The following is a 21,387-nucleotide window of genomic DNA, read 5'->3' on the forward strand; positions in this document are numbered from 1 at the left end:
ACATGGAGGGAATTTACAAATATCCTTGATTATTTTCCAAGCAGAAAATCCAAGATATTTCAAGGGAGTCAACTCTAACTATTAATGCAATAAACGAATGTATATTACCATTTGACAAAAAAATTGGGCGAAAGGGCATTGCAATCTATTTGTATATTTACGAATGAAAGATTCCTAAAAAAAGTCATGAAAATTTCTTTTTACGTACTAGGCTGCATTTTACAAGTTCGACTTTTTTTATTTCTTAATTTTATGAATTATTAGTCACTTTAAAAATTTAAATTTAAATCTGTACCGCTACAACTCATGAAGGGTCAGGGGTTCAGTACTTTGTAAAGAAGTACTGTTACTAGACCAACGGTTCTGCAAGCAGGTGATTTGGTCATAATCACATTCGACCGCCAGGTTTTTACCCAATTAAGGGTACCCAATTTAAGAGGCTGAGTGGACCCCAGGAGGGCTCCAAGAACCCACAGGAGTATAATGTAACAGAAAACAATTTTCTACCCAGCCGGATTTGAACTCGTGTCCTTAGACTTAGTAGCCACGCGTTTTACCCCGTGGCCACTGCGGTCAGTCATTAGTCATTTTACATTTTAAAAACATTTTTCTCACAAGCAGATAGCTAGTAACTAGTAACTAGATAACTAGTAAGCAAAACACTTTTCATTCCCCTGTGATCTCCGTTCAAAAGAAGAATGCATTGCATACTATGTATGTATATTTAGAGACTACACCTGCCGACGTTTTACTGATAGAAAGGTGGTTAAGTAGTCTAGTCGAATTATACAAGAAAAAGGGGTCGTGCGTGCAAATGGTTGTGTAACGCTGATATGTAATTTTGTTGTGGGGACCTAATCAATAGCAAAAAAAGAATTATAGCTTCCAAAAAATTGTAACTTAATATTGTGAAACTTTGACATTTTTTTCGGATGTTACTAAATATCCCCAAAACGACCAGGGATCCAAAATCATCTCTTTACAATAATTTCCTAAAATATAGCCTTAGGGCTAAGATATAACCCCTCACTAATTAAAAATTTTCGAAATCGTCTCATATTTTGTATATATAAGAATATTTGATCTACGAGGGCAGTCATATAAAATTGTTTTGAAGCAACATTCATTTCAACCCATGAGAAAATGTTTAGAGTCAATAGTCAATGCCAAATAAAGGTTCGAACCTAGGACTGGCAGGTTCACTGTAAATATTCGTAGAGTTGATAGGTTCAATCTCAGAGATGGAATGATGCTCTTTATCGTCTGAAGTTCAATTACTTCCACGTCCACGAACGATTTTCTACCACAAGCCTGAAAAAGGGCAGAGAACTTTAGCCTATTTTCGAACCTTTCTACCATTCTTGTACTTGCTAGAGATTTTGCATAGAAGCAATTTTGTCATTAAAGGACTAGGCTCTAAAACATTTACCATCCCCAATCTATCGAATTCTTCTCTGCACTCTACCACTTCTGGATATATGGTAACAACTGCGAGGGTGGTGGTATGCAGCATATTTTGCAGGTGATATTCGAGCGAGGTTGATTTTGGCCTTGGCTGCAGAAGTGAAAAAGCATTTTTTAGTGGAAGATGATCCAAGGTTTCATTTTGAATGCGGCTACAGTACAGTGATATAAACTACTTGATGTCTGCCGATTTAACCTCTTCTTTATTTGCTGTCCCAGTGCAACCGATTCGCCCGACCAAAAAATACCCGCCCAGGGACTTGCAAATACCCGTTTTACCAGACCAATACCCACCAATTTACTCGCTCTTGGAGAATCGAATTACAACTGTATGATTGCTACAGTCATGATTGTACTATCACACTAGCTCTGGAGTAATAGTTGACAGTACATATAATTTCAGTATACCCCTTAACAGTGAACTATCGCACAGTTTCTGTTATTGCGGCAAAAGTGTTAGCTACTACCTTAGTGTAACTATTTAATATCACAGTCATGACAGCATTCACTTTCACGACAGTTTTAGTGTCGTGAAAGTAATGTCACACTGGGTTTGCCGTGATCGGTAATATTACAAGTAATGTCAGTTGACTGACGGTCGCATTAATTGCCACGTTTAACTATCATATGTATTCGATTTGACAGTGAACTATCACAACATATCAACATTATCAAATGCAATGACGATAGGCGGGAAAACATTGTTCCTTCATAATCGCCTCAAAACTTAAAATTGTATCGGCTCCGGGCCCCAAAAATGAATTTACCCCAGGTCCCAAATATAAATTCAACCCGGGACCCAAAGATAATCTGCCGTGGGCCCCACAAACAAATCCATCCAAGGCCCTAAATTACATTAATCCCATGCCGCTATGTCCTAAAAGTCAACATCTAAGGAAAAATAATAACTTGTTAGTAATAGAAAAAGTGTCTAATGATTAACTTAAAAAAAATAGTTGATGGACTAGTGCTCTACATAACATAAAGCCATTTTACCCGAAATCATCGATCCCTGACAATTACCCACAAGGGTGAAAAATACCCGAAAATTGAGTAAAACCCCGCAAATCAGTAGCACTGGTCTGACCACAGAATAACCCTGGGCAGTCAGTAAGCTCAGCACTTGTAGTTATAAGATCGCAGGCAATTTGTTTTGCTTTGTCTTGACAAATCGTTCCAAATGAAATCGGTGAACATTTCGGCTCTTGGTTGAGATTGAGTAAGTTGAGATATATAGTTAAGTATAACCATGCAAGGACGTAAAGTAGTGGTAGTAGCCAGTTTCACCATTTATAATCTTATATAGGAAGGCACTTGTTACACCAGGACCAAAACAAGAAGGGCATGGATGCCAATCTGAAAATTACTCTGATGGTATTATAAAGAAGACATTCATGCGATCGAGTCGTTATGCGTTATGAAAGAAGACCTGATGGTGCTACTAAATGGTTTAGGCGGTAATACGACAAACGCCTTCCTATGGCGCTCGCACCTATTTTAGTAATACTACTATACTATAGTACTATTTTACTAAAATTTAAATAAATAAATAAAATAAAAATGAAAAAAACAATTACATAAAAATAAATAAAATCTCTCTCAAAATATATATAAAGAGAAGGAGGTCAAATGAATATAATTTAACTATGTACATGAAGAGAAAAAAATATTATAATAATAACAAACATAAATAAAAAAAAATTATTATTTATTTATCACCGTACCCTGCCTGTTTAGGTAATACGGGTGTTCGCAGTTGTGAGTACAACTCATTGTAGCAACATTTTTCTCTTCTTCAGAGGCCTTGCCTCATAGGCGGTACCAGCGACTACGACGTGCTTGGCGGTCTCTGGAACCCTACAAATTGAGCATAGGGGATCGATGCGGCAAGCTTAGCTCGGAAACCCCCTTGCCCCGTGAGGAACTGCGATAACCAGTAGTCGGGGAGAACCGACGGTAGGAAAGTACTTACTTAGGGTAGCCCCTTTTTGGCTATCCACCCACTATCATTTACCATTCTTGCAGGGTTTCTTCTCGGAGGATCCTCTTCCATCTGTTTGGGTCTTCACCAATACACACTTGGAGATTCTCCGGTGAATGCGCCAGACCTTCCCTCTTTATCGTGTGTTGGTAATAGTCTTCCTGCAGGAGATTGATAGGTACTCCTGCTAACACCTGTACCACCTCGTGAGACACTGTTCTGTAATTCTGAAATAACCGATAACCGATAACCATACTTTTTCTACCAACCAATTTTAGCCAATTTTCAAAACATTGGGAGCTACCATAAGTTACAGTGAGTAAGCTATGTATCATTTTCTTTTTTACATTGAAAAGATTTAGATTGTGTGGTTAAGGAATTCAAGATCTTCTTCATGTCTGTATGCCTGGAATGATACCATCCGGGCTCAACGGATTTCAGTTAGGGTGATAGTGCAGATGTGCCTGAAGATATTCCTTGCTGCCTGGAAGAGTATGGCGCTGAAGAATGTGGTGTAGTAGTCAATTTCTTCTGTATTGTTCCGGTAGCTGTATCTTTCGGTCTGCCCTTTGGTATTTGAAACTTTTTGTGTTTGGTTTTTATTTCTAGAAAAGAAGATGTGATACAAGAGAGCTTATGATGGATGTGATTGCTTATTGAGCAGGAGGTCCAGTGTGGAAATAGAGTTGTTCCCAGCAAGGTGAATAGTTGGATAACTAAATGTAACATATGGAGGTAATTTTCACTAGCTACTTATCACTGTTCGAAAATTAACAGACTTCACCGTGAAGTATCGAGGATGATTTAAATATCATAAGGCCTCGATGCTGCATCTTCACATATTACAGAAGAGATATTACCATAGATGGTTTCCATAGCAGGGGCCCAGTGTGTCCAAAGGATCAGCCTTTGATATCAGCGCTGATCAGAAAGGCGGTAACCGAAGGCTAGCCTTCATTACCACGACCGGGGGGAACCAGCCTCCTGACGTAAAGGAATAGTTCAAACAGAGGGATGCTATAATTAATAATGACCCCAGATGTATTACAAAACACAGGTAGAGACATCTTGGTACAGCGCCGAAGGGACTGAGAGGGAACATAATGCTTTGTTTTGACCCTAGCATCATATGCTCATAATAAGCCCAACAAAATTTCAAGTTAATCTACAAGTACTCATAATTGGAAACTAATTTCTTTCAATAGTTTCTAATCTAAAACTGGCTGCAAAAGAAGATGGTAAAACTTTTTACAACTCCATGAAGTTGCATAGACTTAATATAGCAAGAGTTTTCAAAATAGACGCCGTATATTTTTACGCTTATAGCCAATAACGTCTAATGGATTACAAACAGCTCAAATATCTAGCTTAGTAAATTTTTTTTTTTTTAATTTTATTTATTTGTTGATATTTACAACTGTATAAAAAAATACAACCAGTAAATTTGATCATAATGACATAATGATATGATACAGGGTGTAGAGAAACCACCCAGTAGTAGAACTCTAAAAACAGTTTACAATATAAGGTCACGAGGCCATCTTCTTTTCAGGCGCCTCGGAGGAAGCAAGGTTAGAAACGAGTGGGTTTGGGTGGTTAGGGAGTTTATTATGGAAGGAATAATATCGGGTTCGGGCTAGATCGGTTACATAAGGAACATTTAGGTCTTTATGGATGGTTTTATTAGTAACAAAATAAGGAGCATTGAGGATTTTACGAAGGATTTTGGATTGTAAAGATTGGATACGAGAGGAATTCGAAGGTTTAGTGGAGCTCCAAAACTCAACTCCGTATGTCCAGATGGGCCTTATTATTGTCATGTAGATCAGTCTTTTGTAATGAGTTGGAAGTTTAGACCGTTTGTCTAGTAAGTGCTGTAATAGTCGGAATCTGCGTGCAGTTTCCTGTCTTTTCAATCTTGTGTGAGGATTCCAGGCTAGTCGTTTGTCAAGATGTAGTCCAAGATAACGAATCTGTTCTACAGGGGTAAGAGCCACATTATTAATGTATACTGTAGGGCAGTCGGCAGGTTTACGACGAAGAGTAAATGTGATTTGTTGGGATTTATTTTTATCCTCCAATTTCGACACCATTCTTCGAGGATTGTGATATGGGACTGGAGAGTTTGCGATGCAATCAAAGGGTTATTACTAAGTGTGAGCACACATGTGTCATCAGCATACGTGGTAAGGATATTGTTAGGAGTTGCTGGTATGTCAGCTGTATAGATGGTGTAGAGGATGGAGTAAAATTTAAAAGACTAAATTGCGCAAATGTTGGTTTATAACAATATGTGTATAGAAGTATATGTTATCTTAAGTATTAAAAGGAAACGTAATTTTACCGGAATATGGTTTCTAGAGCCAGTGTAAGGTAATGCATTTTCGTTTATATGTAGAAACCCATTTACAACAAACATATTTCACTTTTTTTCTTGAGTTCCTTATATCCGAAAGTAAAATGTTTACCCATTAAAAGTTTCCGCTTATGTTATTTTGTTGCTGTACACTTTTTCAAAAGTATAAAGGTTTTGGGAAGAAGAAAACAGCTAACGCGCAGTTTCAGTTAAAAAATAATTCAAAATTTTTACCCAGATTGTACAAAAGTGACGTCAAATGACCATTAAAATTAGTAATTGAACTCTAGCAGTCAGCGAGCACGAAGTGCCGCTATAACCCGCCAGGAGCCAGCACTACAAGCGTCTAAGAAGCTGTATAATTGTATATAAGTTGATTATTATAAAAATACGATCTCTTGTATAAATGTGTATATGTTAATATGTAATATGTAAGAATGTTAATTATAAAATAAAAAGAGATCGAGCAAAAAGATTCTACGGAACTATCTCAAGTAGAGTTAAAAGAGTGAATCCTCAGTGATAACCGATCACATGAGGCCTTCAATTGTCACCGGGATAGATCCTTTAAGGCAAGCCTATTCCCAGATCTAGTCATAGCACTGGTGGCTTAAATTCTACTTGAGATAGAGAAGTTCATGCTAATCTATTCTCAAAAAAGTTTGTTTTTATTATGCTCACCTTAGACTATAGCCTATTTCCTCTCCCTTTTTCCAGCAATCTTAGTCCGTCCGCTTCATCTCGGCAACTAAGATTCTAACCTATTCCTTAATGATTACATTGGTCCGTCCACTTCATCTTGGGAACCAGTGTAATTTCCCGTCTCTCCCCGGCTCTAGTCCGTCCGCTTCATCTCGGCAATTAGAGCTGCACCTAGCCTTATCAGCTTACCAGACAACCCCGACAGAACTATTATAGGTCACAACATCGAAGGTTTAATTTAAAAAAGGAAAAAAAAATTTTTTTTCTGTCCTTTTTTATTCAATGCTCAATGTCTTGAAAACTACACAACACACGATAATAAGTAATATAATATCTTTTAAAATAGAGTAAATTTGAGCATTAATATAACTCTTTGCGGACAACATTTTTTGAGATAGAGTTATTCAAATACCATTTTTTTTTTTTCAAATTTCGAGCAGCGATATTTTAAAACTTATTTAAGCAAATATCATGAAAACTATTATTCTTTAGAAGATTATCACCATAAAGTACTCGATGTTGGATTTAACAAGCTTCATATTGAGCCGTAATAGAACTCTTTGGTTGAAGCCTTGGGTTCTTGAAAGTGTCTTGGGTCCTATTCCATATATCCTCTTCACAGCTGATATCGCTTCGAATCCTGACACCTTCTCTACAACATTCGCTGATGATAACACCATCCTATCCTCCCCCTCCGACTCTGAAATAGCATCGTTAAACTTACAAAGGCACCTCTCCCAGATTAACCAATGGTGCAATAAATGGCTCATCAAAATTAACAAATCTAAATGTAAGCACATCACTATTAATCTCCTGTCCAACAATCCATTTCAACACTATACTATTTCCCTCTTCAAACACAGCCTTCTATCAAGGTTTCCTTCCAGACTTACATATAACCCACATACCTGACTCAAAAGACAAGAACTTAACTTGTTGTTGATAAGTGATGATTCTAGTTATGTAGACTATTGATCAGGGACATTCATATTACAATAAAAAACAAACTGTTGATCAACAAGAACATACTGAAACATATATTTACTTATGGACTTGAACTGGAAGGGGCAGCTAAACCGAACATTGAACGCATCCAATCCTTTCAGCCAAAAGTCCTTCGAACGATAATCAATGCCCCATATTATGTTTCAAACAAGACCCTACATTATGACCTTAACACCCCATTTATTTTTATCTCATACCATCCAAGTTCTCAAACTTTCATCAAAACATTAATTGAACCCCAATCCTCAGGCACGATCTCTATCCAGCTCCAACCATCCCTACAATCCCAACGAAGGTTAAAACGGCAATGGCCCCAAGATCTATAGTAAATACGCAATGGTACTTCTGGTCGTGGACAGCTTCTCCACTCATGTCCTGAGCGTGTGGCCCTCACCCAAACTCCACTGGCTCTCTATACCAGTGACTCGACTGGTATTGAGCCAGAAGCGCTGGGATCCTGCACAGCTATCCACTTTGCAACGTCAGTCGGCAGAAATTATTCTGATATGCGGACACAATTCAAACTATTCATGCCGACTGACATTACGAAGTAGATCAGGTATATATTTTTTTTATTTTATGAATTTTTTTTTGTGATTTTGAATACATTTAAACTCAATTAATATCACTGACTATTCTTTTTTTTTTTTTTTTTGTTATTCTATATCTGAAAAAGTTTAGACCAACTAAACAAGTGAAGTGGGACTAAATATTTTTTTATGAAGAAATAAAGTTGATTTTCGTTTTTCGCTCCATAAGGAACCCTTGGGAATACGAATTTTCATAGTATAAAAATATTTAACTCAGATTTTTCGCATTAGGGGCCTTCGATTTCCTTTCGAATTTCACAAAAATTTTAATAATATCAACTCTACACGAAACTTAAAAGAGTCTTAGCACCCACTAAAATGTACGAAATCATACAAATTTGACCTACTAAACGAATTAGAGCCGGAGATATAAGATAAAACGTTTGAGAAATTTTATTTTGAACTGATTTTTCTTCCAAGTAGATGCATAAAATCAAAAATATATTGACATGGCTTGAAAGAGCGGAAATTCAGCTTTCCAACAGATATATTTACGTTGGATTTGGATAACATTATAAGGAGTTATTAAGTTACTTCATGAACCAGAGACATCAGTAGAATAAAATGTCATCCAAAAATCAAGCCCAAAAATTTTTAATTTATATTTTCGTATTTAAGGATATTTAAAAACCCTAAAACCGAATCTGACTTTGTTTTTCCTAAATAAATTTTTGTTATTGTCTACTTTGTAGGACCTTACAGTGACTTTTGTGATTTTTTAAACACTTGAACTCATGTAATACGATCATTAATCTTTTGTTCTTATCCTACAAAAAAATAAATGTATGGTTTATAATTATCATTAATTCGTAAAGAACAAAGGTGGTTTGCGATAGCATAAACAATTTCGGAAAATATGTAAAATACGTTTTTTCTCGGATCCTAGTAAGAACCCTCGGACACGTTTCTAAAAGTGTTCAATCTAGTATCATCAATAAAAGTTTCATTAAAAGCAGTGATCCCACGTGCTTAGCCTCCCTTGTAAGCATTTTAATAATAAAATACATCGATTTAATAATTAAAAGTTATAATTTAATAATTAATGAGCTATCGCAAAATTTGGTGGAATATCATTAATCTTAGGTATTTTTATCCAATAAGCGCATCTCATTAATCTTTTCAAGTGATTTTGACACTATGCAACACATGTTGAAAATGTGTCGTATCTTGAAGAAAGTTAGGTCTGTCCAAAACTATTTACGTACGTACAGTAGTCTATTAGGGCTCAATTTAAGAATTTTCAATACACCATAAAGTAGTTCATAATGTTGTTTTCAAACATTTTTACATAAGAATCCATTTACAGAAATTAGTTTACAATTACTTCTAGGTACAGTCAAATATACAGTGGGTCCAAGTAACGGCTTATTTGGTTCGTTAAGTCTTCTTAAAAATCTACTAACCTGCCATTTTCCTTCATCGTACTTTTCACACTTTTCGAATGAATTATGACGACTGTCCTAATTAGTGATATTGTTCTCTATCTTCTTTTCTATTTTTCTCCTCTCACTATCTGATCAATTCTTGTATTATGTCTTCAGCTCTTCTTGATTTACTTCTTCTATTATGATTCTTTTCTGTGCCTCATCTTGTTTAAATCTTATAAATATCTTTATTTTTGACACCTTCTCTCTCTACTTTTCTGGCCTTCATGTGGATTCAATCTCAACGATATCTCCTCATTTCTTCTTCCAATCGGAGCATGACCTATCCATCGGACTGATGACGGTGCTGTGATGACTTTTTAACTTAAAATTTTACTTTATAAAGTATAGTTAAAATTATTTGGAGCTATTATTAGTCCGTTCGTAAGAGAAAACCACCTCTCTAAACCATGATTCATGCAATAGTTCTTGCAAAGCTTTTGTCCTAATGTATCACTCTGGAATGAGACATAACGTTGGTAATCTTTTGAAATATGTCCCGATAGACATGGAAATCTGATTATTATAAACAGTTACAAAACATTTGAAAAATAAGTGTTTTGGAAAAGAATTTATATTCCATCCGATTCCAAATATTTGGGAGTAATATGTAAAAATAGTTTACACAAAGCACCCTAGCGAATACACACAATGTTGCTTGAATGTGATACCTTAGTCAATTTTGTCAAAGGGTTCAATGTAAACGTAGCTGATACTATGTTCAAACTACCTACTTATTACACTTACTATAATGACACAAATAATAAATGAAACTAGCGGCCTAAATACTGATTCCCATGTTTTTGTGTTGGAGTAATATTGGAATTGACTACAGAGAATGGCTGATGAAGAGATGAAAGCACCAGCATTTATGAAGGATTTGTAAATACCTGCATATATTTAGTATCCATAATCTTTTGTTGCATACATCGTAACGCTCCTGGAGAGACAGCAATGCAGATGTTGCGATAACCGTATCATATCAAAGTAAATTTCGCTTGAACGAAATGTGAGATGTTCTCATTCTAAAATGAGAAAAATCTCAACCACCGAGAATGTTCCGAGTAGGTGATACCATTGCAATCATTACATTACCTTGGTATTAAGTTACACTAGCATATGAAGCTTTCAGTCCACTGATCAGGACCCATTTGAACGATATCATACCATAATTATGACTTACCTTTTCCTAGTGTTGTGTACTTCTCAAAGTTATATCTATAACTCCAACAAATTACAGATCCGTAATACAAATAAAACGAAGAGTACCCTATGCTAAAAAATTACCCTAGATATTGTATCGCCACCTTTTATTTTGAACATTGTTTTTTAAATACACCCAAAATTGTTTCATTAATTAATGTTGAAACAATGTTTATGAACATTTAAATGAAAAATAAAAGTATTTATGATTTTTTATATACGATTTTACAAAAGCAAATAAACAACATATAACAAGAGCTGATGAATGAATTTTCTAATGCCCCCCTCCACTTCTGGGATTTGGTATGTTAAGAAATAAACTAACAAAAATACAACTGATGTATTGCAATTAATAACACAATTATTTTTCTAAAAGTTATATAACTAGCTGAAACCATACAAATAAATTAAATATGACATCACAGATACATTGATTTCAAGTTTAACTATCAAGTTGGAAGAAATGTTTATAATGTCAGCTAGAGTTGAGCAGGTTAAATCATTGAACATAGATCGTCTGTTGTGTCAGAATGTAGTGACAAATGTTGTATAATTGTGTTTAAAGGAATATACATAGGTTATTATACATCTTGATTGTATATTACATAAAAAATGGCAAGTACAAGTACTGGTGATAAGACTGTTAATAAAGTGGCTTTATGCTCAGCTATATTTGCTGGGTTTGCCTATGTTGGGTATTCCGTAGTAAGAACAGCTTTTTGCAGAAAATTAGGGCGAAGGGAAGGCGAAGGTAAGAATCAAAAAAAATTTTTTTTTTTTATAATGTTTTAGTTATAAGTACTTTTTTAATATTAAATCCACAACTTAGTATTATCTTAATGTGATATTGCACTTGTTTGAGTATATATTTTGTTTAAATTAAAACAGTTTACTATGCCTTTCTTTTTTTCCTGTAATATGTTTTCATGTGAGTTAGCAGCTTGTATCGTGTTAAATTGGTAGAGTATTCTTTCTGTTTACTTATGAAGAAGAAAGGAGTTATTGAGCATAATAAGGAATTAACTATACTTTTATGTGTATATTCAGGTTTTGTTTGATACCTTGTTGAGTTATTTTACTTAATAAGCTTGTGATTTTGAGATCTATTCAGTAATGATATTTTGAGGTTAGTCTGTTTAGGTCATGAATGTTGATGTGTCAAATGTTTTGTGATGGTGATCTCAGCATTTATTTATTTTCATTACTTAAATTTAAAATATGAGAATTACTGTTGTTTAGTTTTTATAACATTTCATTCAAGGTATTTTGGGAGATATAAGGAATTGTGTATGTACTATATGGAAACACCAGATAATATGTTTATTTTACTATGAACTGTCAAATAAGCTTCTATTAATTGTAAACTCGATTAATTGACTCAAAAGTCATCAGTCGAATCAGTGCACAAATTAACATTAAACCAGTTAGCACAGTTAATTACAGCTAGTATAAAATTCTAATGGTTTCAATACCACCGGTATGTTCCATCGATTTTGATAAACAGTTTTTTGCACACAATAAAGGTATCAAAATATATTTATTCTTCACATTTTGATAATTCAACTCTACTCATGTATATGATGTAATGTCACCAATCCATGTTGTAATAATTTGACGTTTAATTTTTCCTTAGATTATTCATTCCAATAAAAGCTTATATTTCTATAATCATGTGTATATAAATAATTGTTTATAGATTAATAATTTAAAATATACAATCTACGAATAAATAAAATTTAACTGTAGTTGATATTGCATTCTATTATAGATTAACTGTTTTTAGCTCTTATTATTTCATTGATATTATACTTATTTTATCTATCTGTTTTTATATTTTTTTTAGTATGGGCTATGTCATGATATCCAGTAACCTTTTATTTTTTTTCCTTACATAAATGATGTATCTTTGTCATAGGAATACTGATAAAACGGAGGAAGATTAGTTTATAATTTTTGCCATAACTCTGTTTGAATTTAATTATGTGGTTTCACATCCAACAGTTTTCAAATTTTCCTCCATAAAGTTTCTGTGGTCCTTCATTTTTATTTTCCTTCCTAAATGATGATATAATTACTTTATCCAAAAGAAGAAGAAGAAAAAAAAATAAAAAGCATTATTTGGAAAACGTATTTTACATAATTTGAGGATAAACATAGTTCTATCAATCTTCAGAGTTGAGTTTCATGCTTAGCTGCTCTTATTGAGATAGTTAAAGAAATGAAGAGTTAAGTCTTGAAACAGCACTCATAATTTGACTTATGATAAAGATTTATCATAGCTGTTTATAAACTATAATAAAAGTCCTAAAGACAGTAATTACAGTACACAATTTTTTTTTTTTTAGATGTATAGATGATTTGCCAGTAGTGTTTTGTGTTGGTGGTAATAAATCCACACATAAAAAAAATTTGTGCTGAATAGACTTTATAGGCTGCCGTGCTTTAAGCCATGTTTAAAAACAAAAAAAATCTGATTTATCTGTACCCTATAAAGTTTTGTAGATAGACTATTTGGATTAGTTTTTTTTTTTTTGGAGAATTAACAACCTAGGTTCATAAAGTTTTGTCAGAGAGCTTTACAAATCTCTCCATTAGTTATAATTTGATCCCATACATCACTAAATTGGTAAAAAATGTCTTAGTCCATAAGAATTATACTTTGATATGTAGACTTTAGAGTTCAATTTCACATGTTGACCTAGTTTAGAGACACATTTACAGTTCATTTATGTCTTTCTTGCCCTGTAAACTGTAAATCTTTTGTTTTTTAGTATACCAAGATGAACATCGTCTTTACTTCAGAAGATTATCTCAAACAACACAAACTGATGTTTTATTGGGGAATCTAGATATGTCTGGTTCAGGCAAAGTTATTTTAAGACCCATGACTGTCCAGGAAAGAATTCGAGAATTGAATCTTCAGGCAAGGATGTTCACAGACACAATGCTTGCCATTCAAGCAACATCAGGCCATTCTCCTCGGCATGTACCCGGGCACAGAAGCCTTCAGGTAATAACCTATTAGGAATTCTGTGGTTGCTAAAATAATTTTATCACTTTTCAAATTGAATATTGTTACTGGATTTTATTAGTTTGGATTTACTGTTTTTTCCTCTACAAGTCTTTATTTGTTGAAAGTTAATTTTGTTCTCTACTAAGAACATATTATAAGCTGAGTTTATTTTATATTTCCCTTAATGTTTATGGGAATTTGGCTCACAGAAATTCATACATTTCAACTAATGTTGATAATATCTTCCAGGGTTTAAAAATTATTTAGATTATATGAAATATAGCAAAGAAAAAAAAAAAGGTATTTTTTCCTAAATGTTTTATTAAGCTGTAATATTGATTAGTTTTGATTCTCTGTCACTATGTTGGCATTATATCTTTCTCAAAATTTTCTTTTCCATTCACTCAGAATACTTTCAGTCACCGCTGCAAGTATCCATGCTTCGCTTCTGTACAGTACCACCAATCTGAGAGCTGTCTGGTATTCATATAATTTCCTATCAGTACTCCCGGCCTGTTGATAATCTATGAATAGATGATCAGTTTTATATTCCACTCTTAGCATTTCTCTAGAATCATCTTAACGAAGAATACATAAAAAGCTTACTTTCAATAATTATTAATTACAATAATTTCAATACACTCGTGTCCAATTTGGAAAATTCCTCACTAAGCTAAAAAAAATGAGAGTACTAGTTACATAATTATCCTAAATCGACCCTTGGAAGATAAAGATGTTTGTTTTGATAGGAAGTGATTCTATTCATTCAAAAGAAAAATGGAGAAAAAACACTTCTTTTTTGTAATACGTCCTTTTGAACCTTCAAGGTTCTCGTATTGTTGATCTTCCTGATCTGAAACCACATTGGTTATCTCCTAATGATTTTGCTATATTCACATTCCTATTTATTACCATGATTAATAATACATGTTTTTGTTGTGCAAAAAAGTTCTATGCCACAATAGTTATGACAGTATATTCTATTGCCCTTATCATGAATCAGAATTATAAATGCCATTAACCTCTCAATAAGTTATTCACCCTCTAGCTTGATAGCTCAGCTTGGATGCTCTCTCTTCCTGGAGCTCTGTTATTTTTCTATTTATTTGTAATTTCCTCTGCCTCTTATAGACCCAGGAGGCACTAGATCATCTTCCTGTGGCAATCTGACATCATCATCCTGTACTCTTAACATTGTATTAAACAATTCTTTGAAATAGCTTTTCTATCATTCTAGGATATCTTTTTTGTCACATAACATCTCTCCTTGCTCATCATTTTAAAAACGCATTTAAAAAAGGTGGGAGAGGTTGAATGTCACTATCTGCATTTCTAACCTTTCTATGGAATTTCGAACTATTGTTGCTTTGAAAATCCTCCCGCATCAATTTGTTTCTCTTCTTTTACGTAATATATTTTTTTTACCTCTGCTGTTTTCATCGACAGTTTTTGAAGTCACTCTTGTTCTTCTCTGTAACCTGGTTACCCTAGCATGCTTTTTTTCATCAACAGCACTTTGCCATTCTTGAGTAAATCAACTATTATGCTTTGGTTTCTTTTTTATATCCCTAAAACCTCTTCTATGGTCTTGGTGATACAATTGTTTACTCTTACCCATTAAGAATTTATATTTTCTTAGAATATTCTCTTTTTTTTTTTATGTATCTTTCTTTTATGAATACGTTTGGTTGGATCTCTTGGTCTGACAGTTATTCTTTGCTTACATTTCACATTAAGATAATGATCACTGGAACAATTTTCTGCTCTATAACTCTATACATTAGCAATTTCATTCTGGTGTTAAATGTTAAATTATTTTTTATTGTGATATTTATGTATAGGAGTTTCACACAAGCTTTAGCAATAATTTGGGATTACTGTATCTAATAATATGTTTATTTAACATGTATATATATTTCTTAATATGGAGAATTAAACTTGTAAACATCTCAGTTCTTGCATCATTTTCCTTATAACTGTGTATATTTTATAAAGTGAATATTTTTCTTATCTCATCTGTATAATTTCAGTGCTCTCCTTGGAGTTCGCCTCGAATATTATCTCCTGTAGATATGAGACATATTCTTACAAGTCGTTCTTCAGAAAATTTGCTTACTGTAAAATGTGGGGAGGCTGTATTGTCATCTCCTAAAAGCAAAAAAGGAACTAGACGGTCTCTGAAATCAAGGGGACAGTCGCACAGTCCAGAATCTCAAGTCGATTCTTGTGAACCTGAACTATTAAAAGAAAAAGAACAGCAATTGAAATTAAATCTAGATAAAATATCATTAGCACAGAGGTAATTTTAAAATATTTGAAAAATCTAAACCTAATTTTATTTTTATGGAGAAGTTAGTTTATTCCTTTCATATCATTGATTGTAAATACTGTGTATTAAATATTTATTATATTCTAAAACTTTTTAAATTTTGAACTAAGTAATCATAGTGTAGATGAATTAGTTCTGCAAATTGGAATCTTTGATTGATTCTCAATAGTTATAACCTTATGATTCCATTCTTATTCTTTATCTCTCTGACCTCAAAGTTTCTACATTAGTTATGTTCTACATATGTATCTTACTTACAATAAAATTATTATCCATGCAAGCTGGTAGCAGGGTCATCCTGTTAAATATTATTCCTTGTAATTCTAATCCAGTCCCTAGGCCTGTTGCATACTGAACCCACCACACACAGCCCACTTCTTATCAATTAAAGAATCAAACTTGCATGGGCTGAGTGTGTGTGCATATTACCATAAACTGCAATCCACAGATCCAGTTGCATATGGACTAGGAAAGGATGAATTATTTTTTGCCAAATAATATAATATGAGAAATTATACATTAGGTATATTAATTGAAACTAGGTCATAATGCTTTTGAAGTATTTCAAAACATCAGCATGGCATATTTGTTGATGGTACTGTGAATGAAAGAACAGTATATCACTGGCTCTCCAAGTTTCAATTTGGCCATAAAAAGCTATATAATGAATCTTATGAAAAACCAAAAACTTTCCAAAGATTTTTCATTCATTTGCTACTGACATTTCATATGTGCCAACCCAATATGGAATATAATGACATTTGTTTGTTTTAGAGAGATACCACGCCATGATGCCAAGAGTTTGGTGATTCTCTTGCAGAGTAATGACGCTGCTTTGTTAGAAAGAACATTAACAACTATCAGTAATGGTGCCACTATCCCTGCAAATCAAGTAATTTTCCATTTATTTATTTTTTTGTGCATGTGCATGCGTGCATATTAGTGTGTATATTTCTCCATAGTAATTTATTGTTATTTCAGTATGTTTTCATTAAAATATTATCATTGGAATAAAAACAGAGCATTTCTAATTAAATATAATGTACATAAAAATTAACCAATTGTGGACTAATCATTTTTATATACTAACAGAAATGTATGTTTTAATTAATGTTATAAAATTATAGGTAACTTTAAGGGAAGTTGGTTGCTTACTTAGAGTTCAGAGGCTATTGACTCATTCCAAAACATCAGTTCAGATAGCTGCTGTTACAGCTCTTGGAAATCTTTCATTGAATAATGATAATCAAAAAGAATTAAAGGTATATTTTTGTTTGTATTTATATGGTAAATTTTTCAGTATGATGTGGTTACAATATTTATGTTTTTTTATTTTTTGAAACTTATTTAATCAGCCGTATTTCCGTTTACACCTATGAATTCAGAAGACTTTTATAAGTGCTCTCCAGCATTTCTCTTCTACAAGGAATTATCACATTCAGATTAGCTTTCATTTCTTATCACCGTCCCTTCTAATCTTCACAACCTTCCTTTTTTGGGGACATTTTGAGTGTTCTACCTTAGATCAGGGCAATATCTTAGAGAGTGCAATTGGAATAGAAAAACTAATTTTAAAAGTCCAAGAACTAGTTATCTTTTTACCAGTCTAGCCAACTTCCTTTAGGCACACAGCTCAGTAACGATCTTCTATAGGATTTTTCTGTCCTCCGAGTCATAACCTACTTTGAAATTGGCAAATTGAACATATGCATCTTGATCTACCTCCTTCCTATCTTTTTCTAAATATCTAATTGACATGGACATGGGATGAACATCTAGTCTGGAATTTTCTCTTCTGAATTTAGCTTGGAGGTATCCTATGATATTTACTTTGTAAAGACCCATTCGGTTTTTTAGGAACACTATGCTTGTGTTCTTTCTTCATTAATACCTTATAACCTTTTCTTTATTATAGAGCACATCGAACCAGTATTCCAAACCTATAGTATTGTTCCTCGCAGATATACATTCAGGAGAGATTCCTCCATATTTAAATAACTCTGATGGCAAGGTGTTCATACCTGAGACCTTTATTCTTAATTATTGTTTTTTTTTAAATATTTTATTTAGTCTTTGGTTTTATCCGTATTTATTTCAATACCTAGTTACTTTCTAGAGTTTAGCTCCTTGTTATTTATAGTTTCCTCGTCCAAATCATCAGCATATCCAAGCTACAGTTATTTCTAATAATTTTATATGTCTGATTTAGCCTAAAGTTAAACCCTTTTCAGTATGCATCACGTTTCTAATAACTTATTCTACTGCTAAATTAATTAAGATAGGTAATAAAGAATCTCCTTGTTTCAAACCTGCCTGAACCTCAAACTTCTCTGAATAATTATTACCGATTTGAACTTTATTAAACGTTTCGGTCATGCACATCCATACTAGATTTACTCACTTCTTAGGTATATCCTGTTCAATCAAAATATTATACACCTTTTGGGGTTTATTAGAATCATAAGTCTTTTTGTAATCTATATAAAGCTGATAAACTAACCCATTATGTTCTAGTTTATTATGTAATATTTGATGTAATGAAAATATTTTATCAATAGTTGACCGATTTTGGCCATAACCACATTGGTAATCTCTGATAATTTCTTATGCCTATTCCATGATCCAGCTAGTTACAATTATAAATATTTTATAACATACAGGAAGGAGTTATTATTATTATTGATTGTTATTAAATTCTGTCCTTAGCACCCTTGCCTTGGGCATTTTCTCAATTTCCAAGATCTTTTTAATAAAATGGTGCATTTTAGAAACTCCAGCTTCACTACATGCCATGATTCACTAAGAATATTATCAGCTCCCGATGCTTTATAAGTTTTTAAGTTTCGGATCGCTATTTTGAGTTTATCCGTACTCAATTAACAGTTCAGCATTCTAGTATTCAGTAGGAAGAGATTGACAATTATTTCCCATTTTCAAAATATTGTTAAAGTATTTCTTAAATGTATCAAAACTTAATTGTTTTATATTATCTCTGAGTCCTGTTCAAAGCTTCTCAATATCTTTATGACCCTCATCTAAAGGTTCTTAGGCTTCAAATCTATTTTTGATTTTGAGTGCCCATTGAAGGGATTTTGATTTTGAGCGCTAATTGAAGGGATTTTTAATTTCTCTAGGTTTAAATTTTTGGAATAGAAACCGTTTTCATTTCTGCCCCCTTTATACCAAATACTGTATTTCCCATTCTTTAACAACCCCTTCCCTGGCTAGCAAACCTCTTGCAACACCTTCATCTCCGGAATGGTGTGTCCTCTTGCTGCCCCTAGTTTTCCAATGTACTCAGAGTACATGCACTTGGGTCTGCCACGAGGTTGTCTTCCTTCCGACTTTGCTTCCAAATACCACCTGGCTTTTCTAGTATCATCTATTCTACAGACGTGTCCATACCACTTCAGTTGCTGCTCTTGCATTGTGTCTTGCACTGATTTCACATCCAGATCCTCCTGAATCCTTTCATTTATGACACAGTTTCTCCTGGTCTTACCAACTATTCTTCAGAAGAATCTCATTTCTGCTTGCTTTATTTTTCTTATGTGTTTGTCGAGCACTGTCTAGCTTTCTGATCTATACAGGAGGACTGGGAGGAACACGGATTTAAATATCAGTACTTAGGCATCTCTGCTTACTTCTTTCTTGCCTATAAGAGTTTTGGAAATCTGATGGTACACTCCATTGGCCTTCTTCACTCGATTTAGAACCTCCTGGTCTATTTTACCACCTTTACTTATTATGGTCCCTAGATACGTATACGTATCCGTAAGTTCTAGGGGTTCACTGTTACGCAAAACCCTAGGCTCTGCGTTTTCTCTTCTGACACACATAATTTTCCTTTTGTTATGGTTTATTTGAAAACCTCTTATCTTCAGTTCCTCATTCCATGCATCCAAGGATGTATGAAGAGCCTCTTCAGAGTCTGCTATCAGTACAATATCGTCTGCATATATCATAGCTTGAGCCAGTACTGGAGTTAGGTTCCAAAAACCTACTAGTGCTCTTGGGCATTTCCTTTTACAAACCTTCCATATCTCATCCATAAGGAGGACAAACAGTAGTGGGCCTCGGCTGTCTCGCTACGTTACTCCCTTATAAAAGTGGAAAGACCACAATATTTGACCATTAAGTCTTATAATGCTCTTTGGGTCCTGACAAACTGATTTTATTGCACTTACCAAATTTGCTGGCACTCTTCTTGTTTTTAGTGTGTCCCATATCCCCTGCCTTTGGACTGAGTCAAAAGCCACCCTCAGATCCAGGAATGCCAAATATACTGCCTTTCCCCTGTCCCACGCTTTCTCTACTATCATTCTCAAGGAAAAAAATGTGGTCCTGGGTCTGTCTTCTATGTCTGAAAGCCACTGGCACTTCTTCAATGTCTTGTTCCACAATACCCCGCAGTCGCTGTTATAATATCCTAGTGTATATTTTGTACACTACTGAGGATAGGCATTTTGGCTTATAGTTACCACATTCGCTTTGATTGCGTCTCTTATGAATTGGGATTATAATGCCTTTTTCCCATTCTCGTGGCAGGAACTTAAGGTCCCAAATCTTCTGGAACAGCATTTGAAGGCATTTAATCATTTCATTGCCGCTGTATTTTATAAATTCTGGAGCTATGCCATCTGGTCTTGGAGCTTTCCCTAGCTGGATTTTGTTGACTCCCAACTCCACCTCGTCTTCCCCAATCACATCGTCCATATCTTCAGGATAGGTATCCTGTACTCTACCTCTCCTTCTACAGTCTCTGTAGTTATGGTGAAGGACTACTACATACTAAATTTCCTCTAGAAGAACTGCCTCCAGACCTTCAGCGCTTCCTTTTCTTTGGTCACCTTTCCCATGCATGTCTTTAACGTTCATGACCGGTTTTGACCTCTTACCCTTCAAGGCTTTCGTAATATGCCAGAACTTCCTAATATTTTCTCTATAGTTTTGTTCAAGCTCTTGACCAAACTTCTCTCTAGTCCTCGTCTTAGCTAGTTTAATTATTCTTTTAGTTTCATTTCGGTTTCTGACATATTCATCCCTATGGATAGGCAATTTAGTTCTGTTCTCTTCCAACACCACAATACCTAAATTGTATTCCTTAACTTCATTTGCGACCGATTTTAACTTCAAGTTAACTTAACAAACTTCTTACATTCTATGTCCATATGTCCAAATTTCAACTTAAGCCATGAATCTCCTGAAGCAGTCACCACCCGGAGACCCAAATGGGGTACTAGTTTAGTCTGGATCCCCCTGAGGTATAAACGCTCATTCAAAGGAAAATAAATAAAAAATATACTTACATACATGTATG

At 34.1% G+C, this 21,387-nt stretch overlaps 1 protein-coding gene across 1 annotated transcript in view; it reads left to right on the forward strand.

Moving 5' to 3' along the window:
* The first annotated feature begins 11,195 nt into the window (after window positions 1-11,195).
* Window positions 11,196-21,387, forward strand: part of LOC106689190 (armadillo repeat-containing protein 10) — a 13,739-nt gene continuing 3,547 nt past the window's right edge. Inside the window, exons 1-5 of the mRNA XM_014434067.2 lie at window positions 11,196-11,476; window positions 13,497-13,735; window positions 15,769-16,037; window positions 16,842-16,959; window positions 17,195-17,329. Coding sequence (XP_014289553.1) covers window positions 11,338-11,476; window positions 13,497-13,735; window positions 15,769-16,037; window positions 16,842-16,959; window positions 17,195-17,329 — 900 coding nt within the window. The 5' untranslated portion in view covers window positions 11,196-11,337. The remainder of the gene's footprint in view (window positions 11,477-13,496; window positions 13,736-15,768; window positions 16,038-16,841; window positions 16,960-17,194; window positions 17,330-21,387) is intronic.

This window comes from Halyomorpha halys, unplaced genomic scaffold, assembly GCF_000696795.3.
Source record: "Halyomorpha halys isolate HHAL.00 unplaced genomic scaffold, Hhal_1.1 Scaffold1294.1, whole genome shotgun sequence".
Classification (NCBI taxonomy): domain Eukaryota; kingdom Metazoa; phylum Arthropoda; class Insecta; order Hemiptera; family Pentatomidae; genus Halyomorpha; species Halyomorpha halys.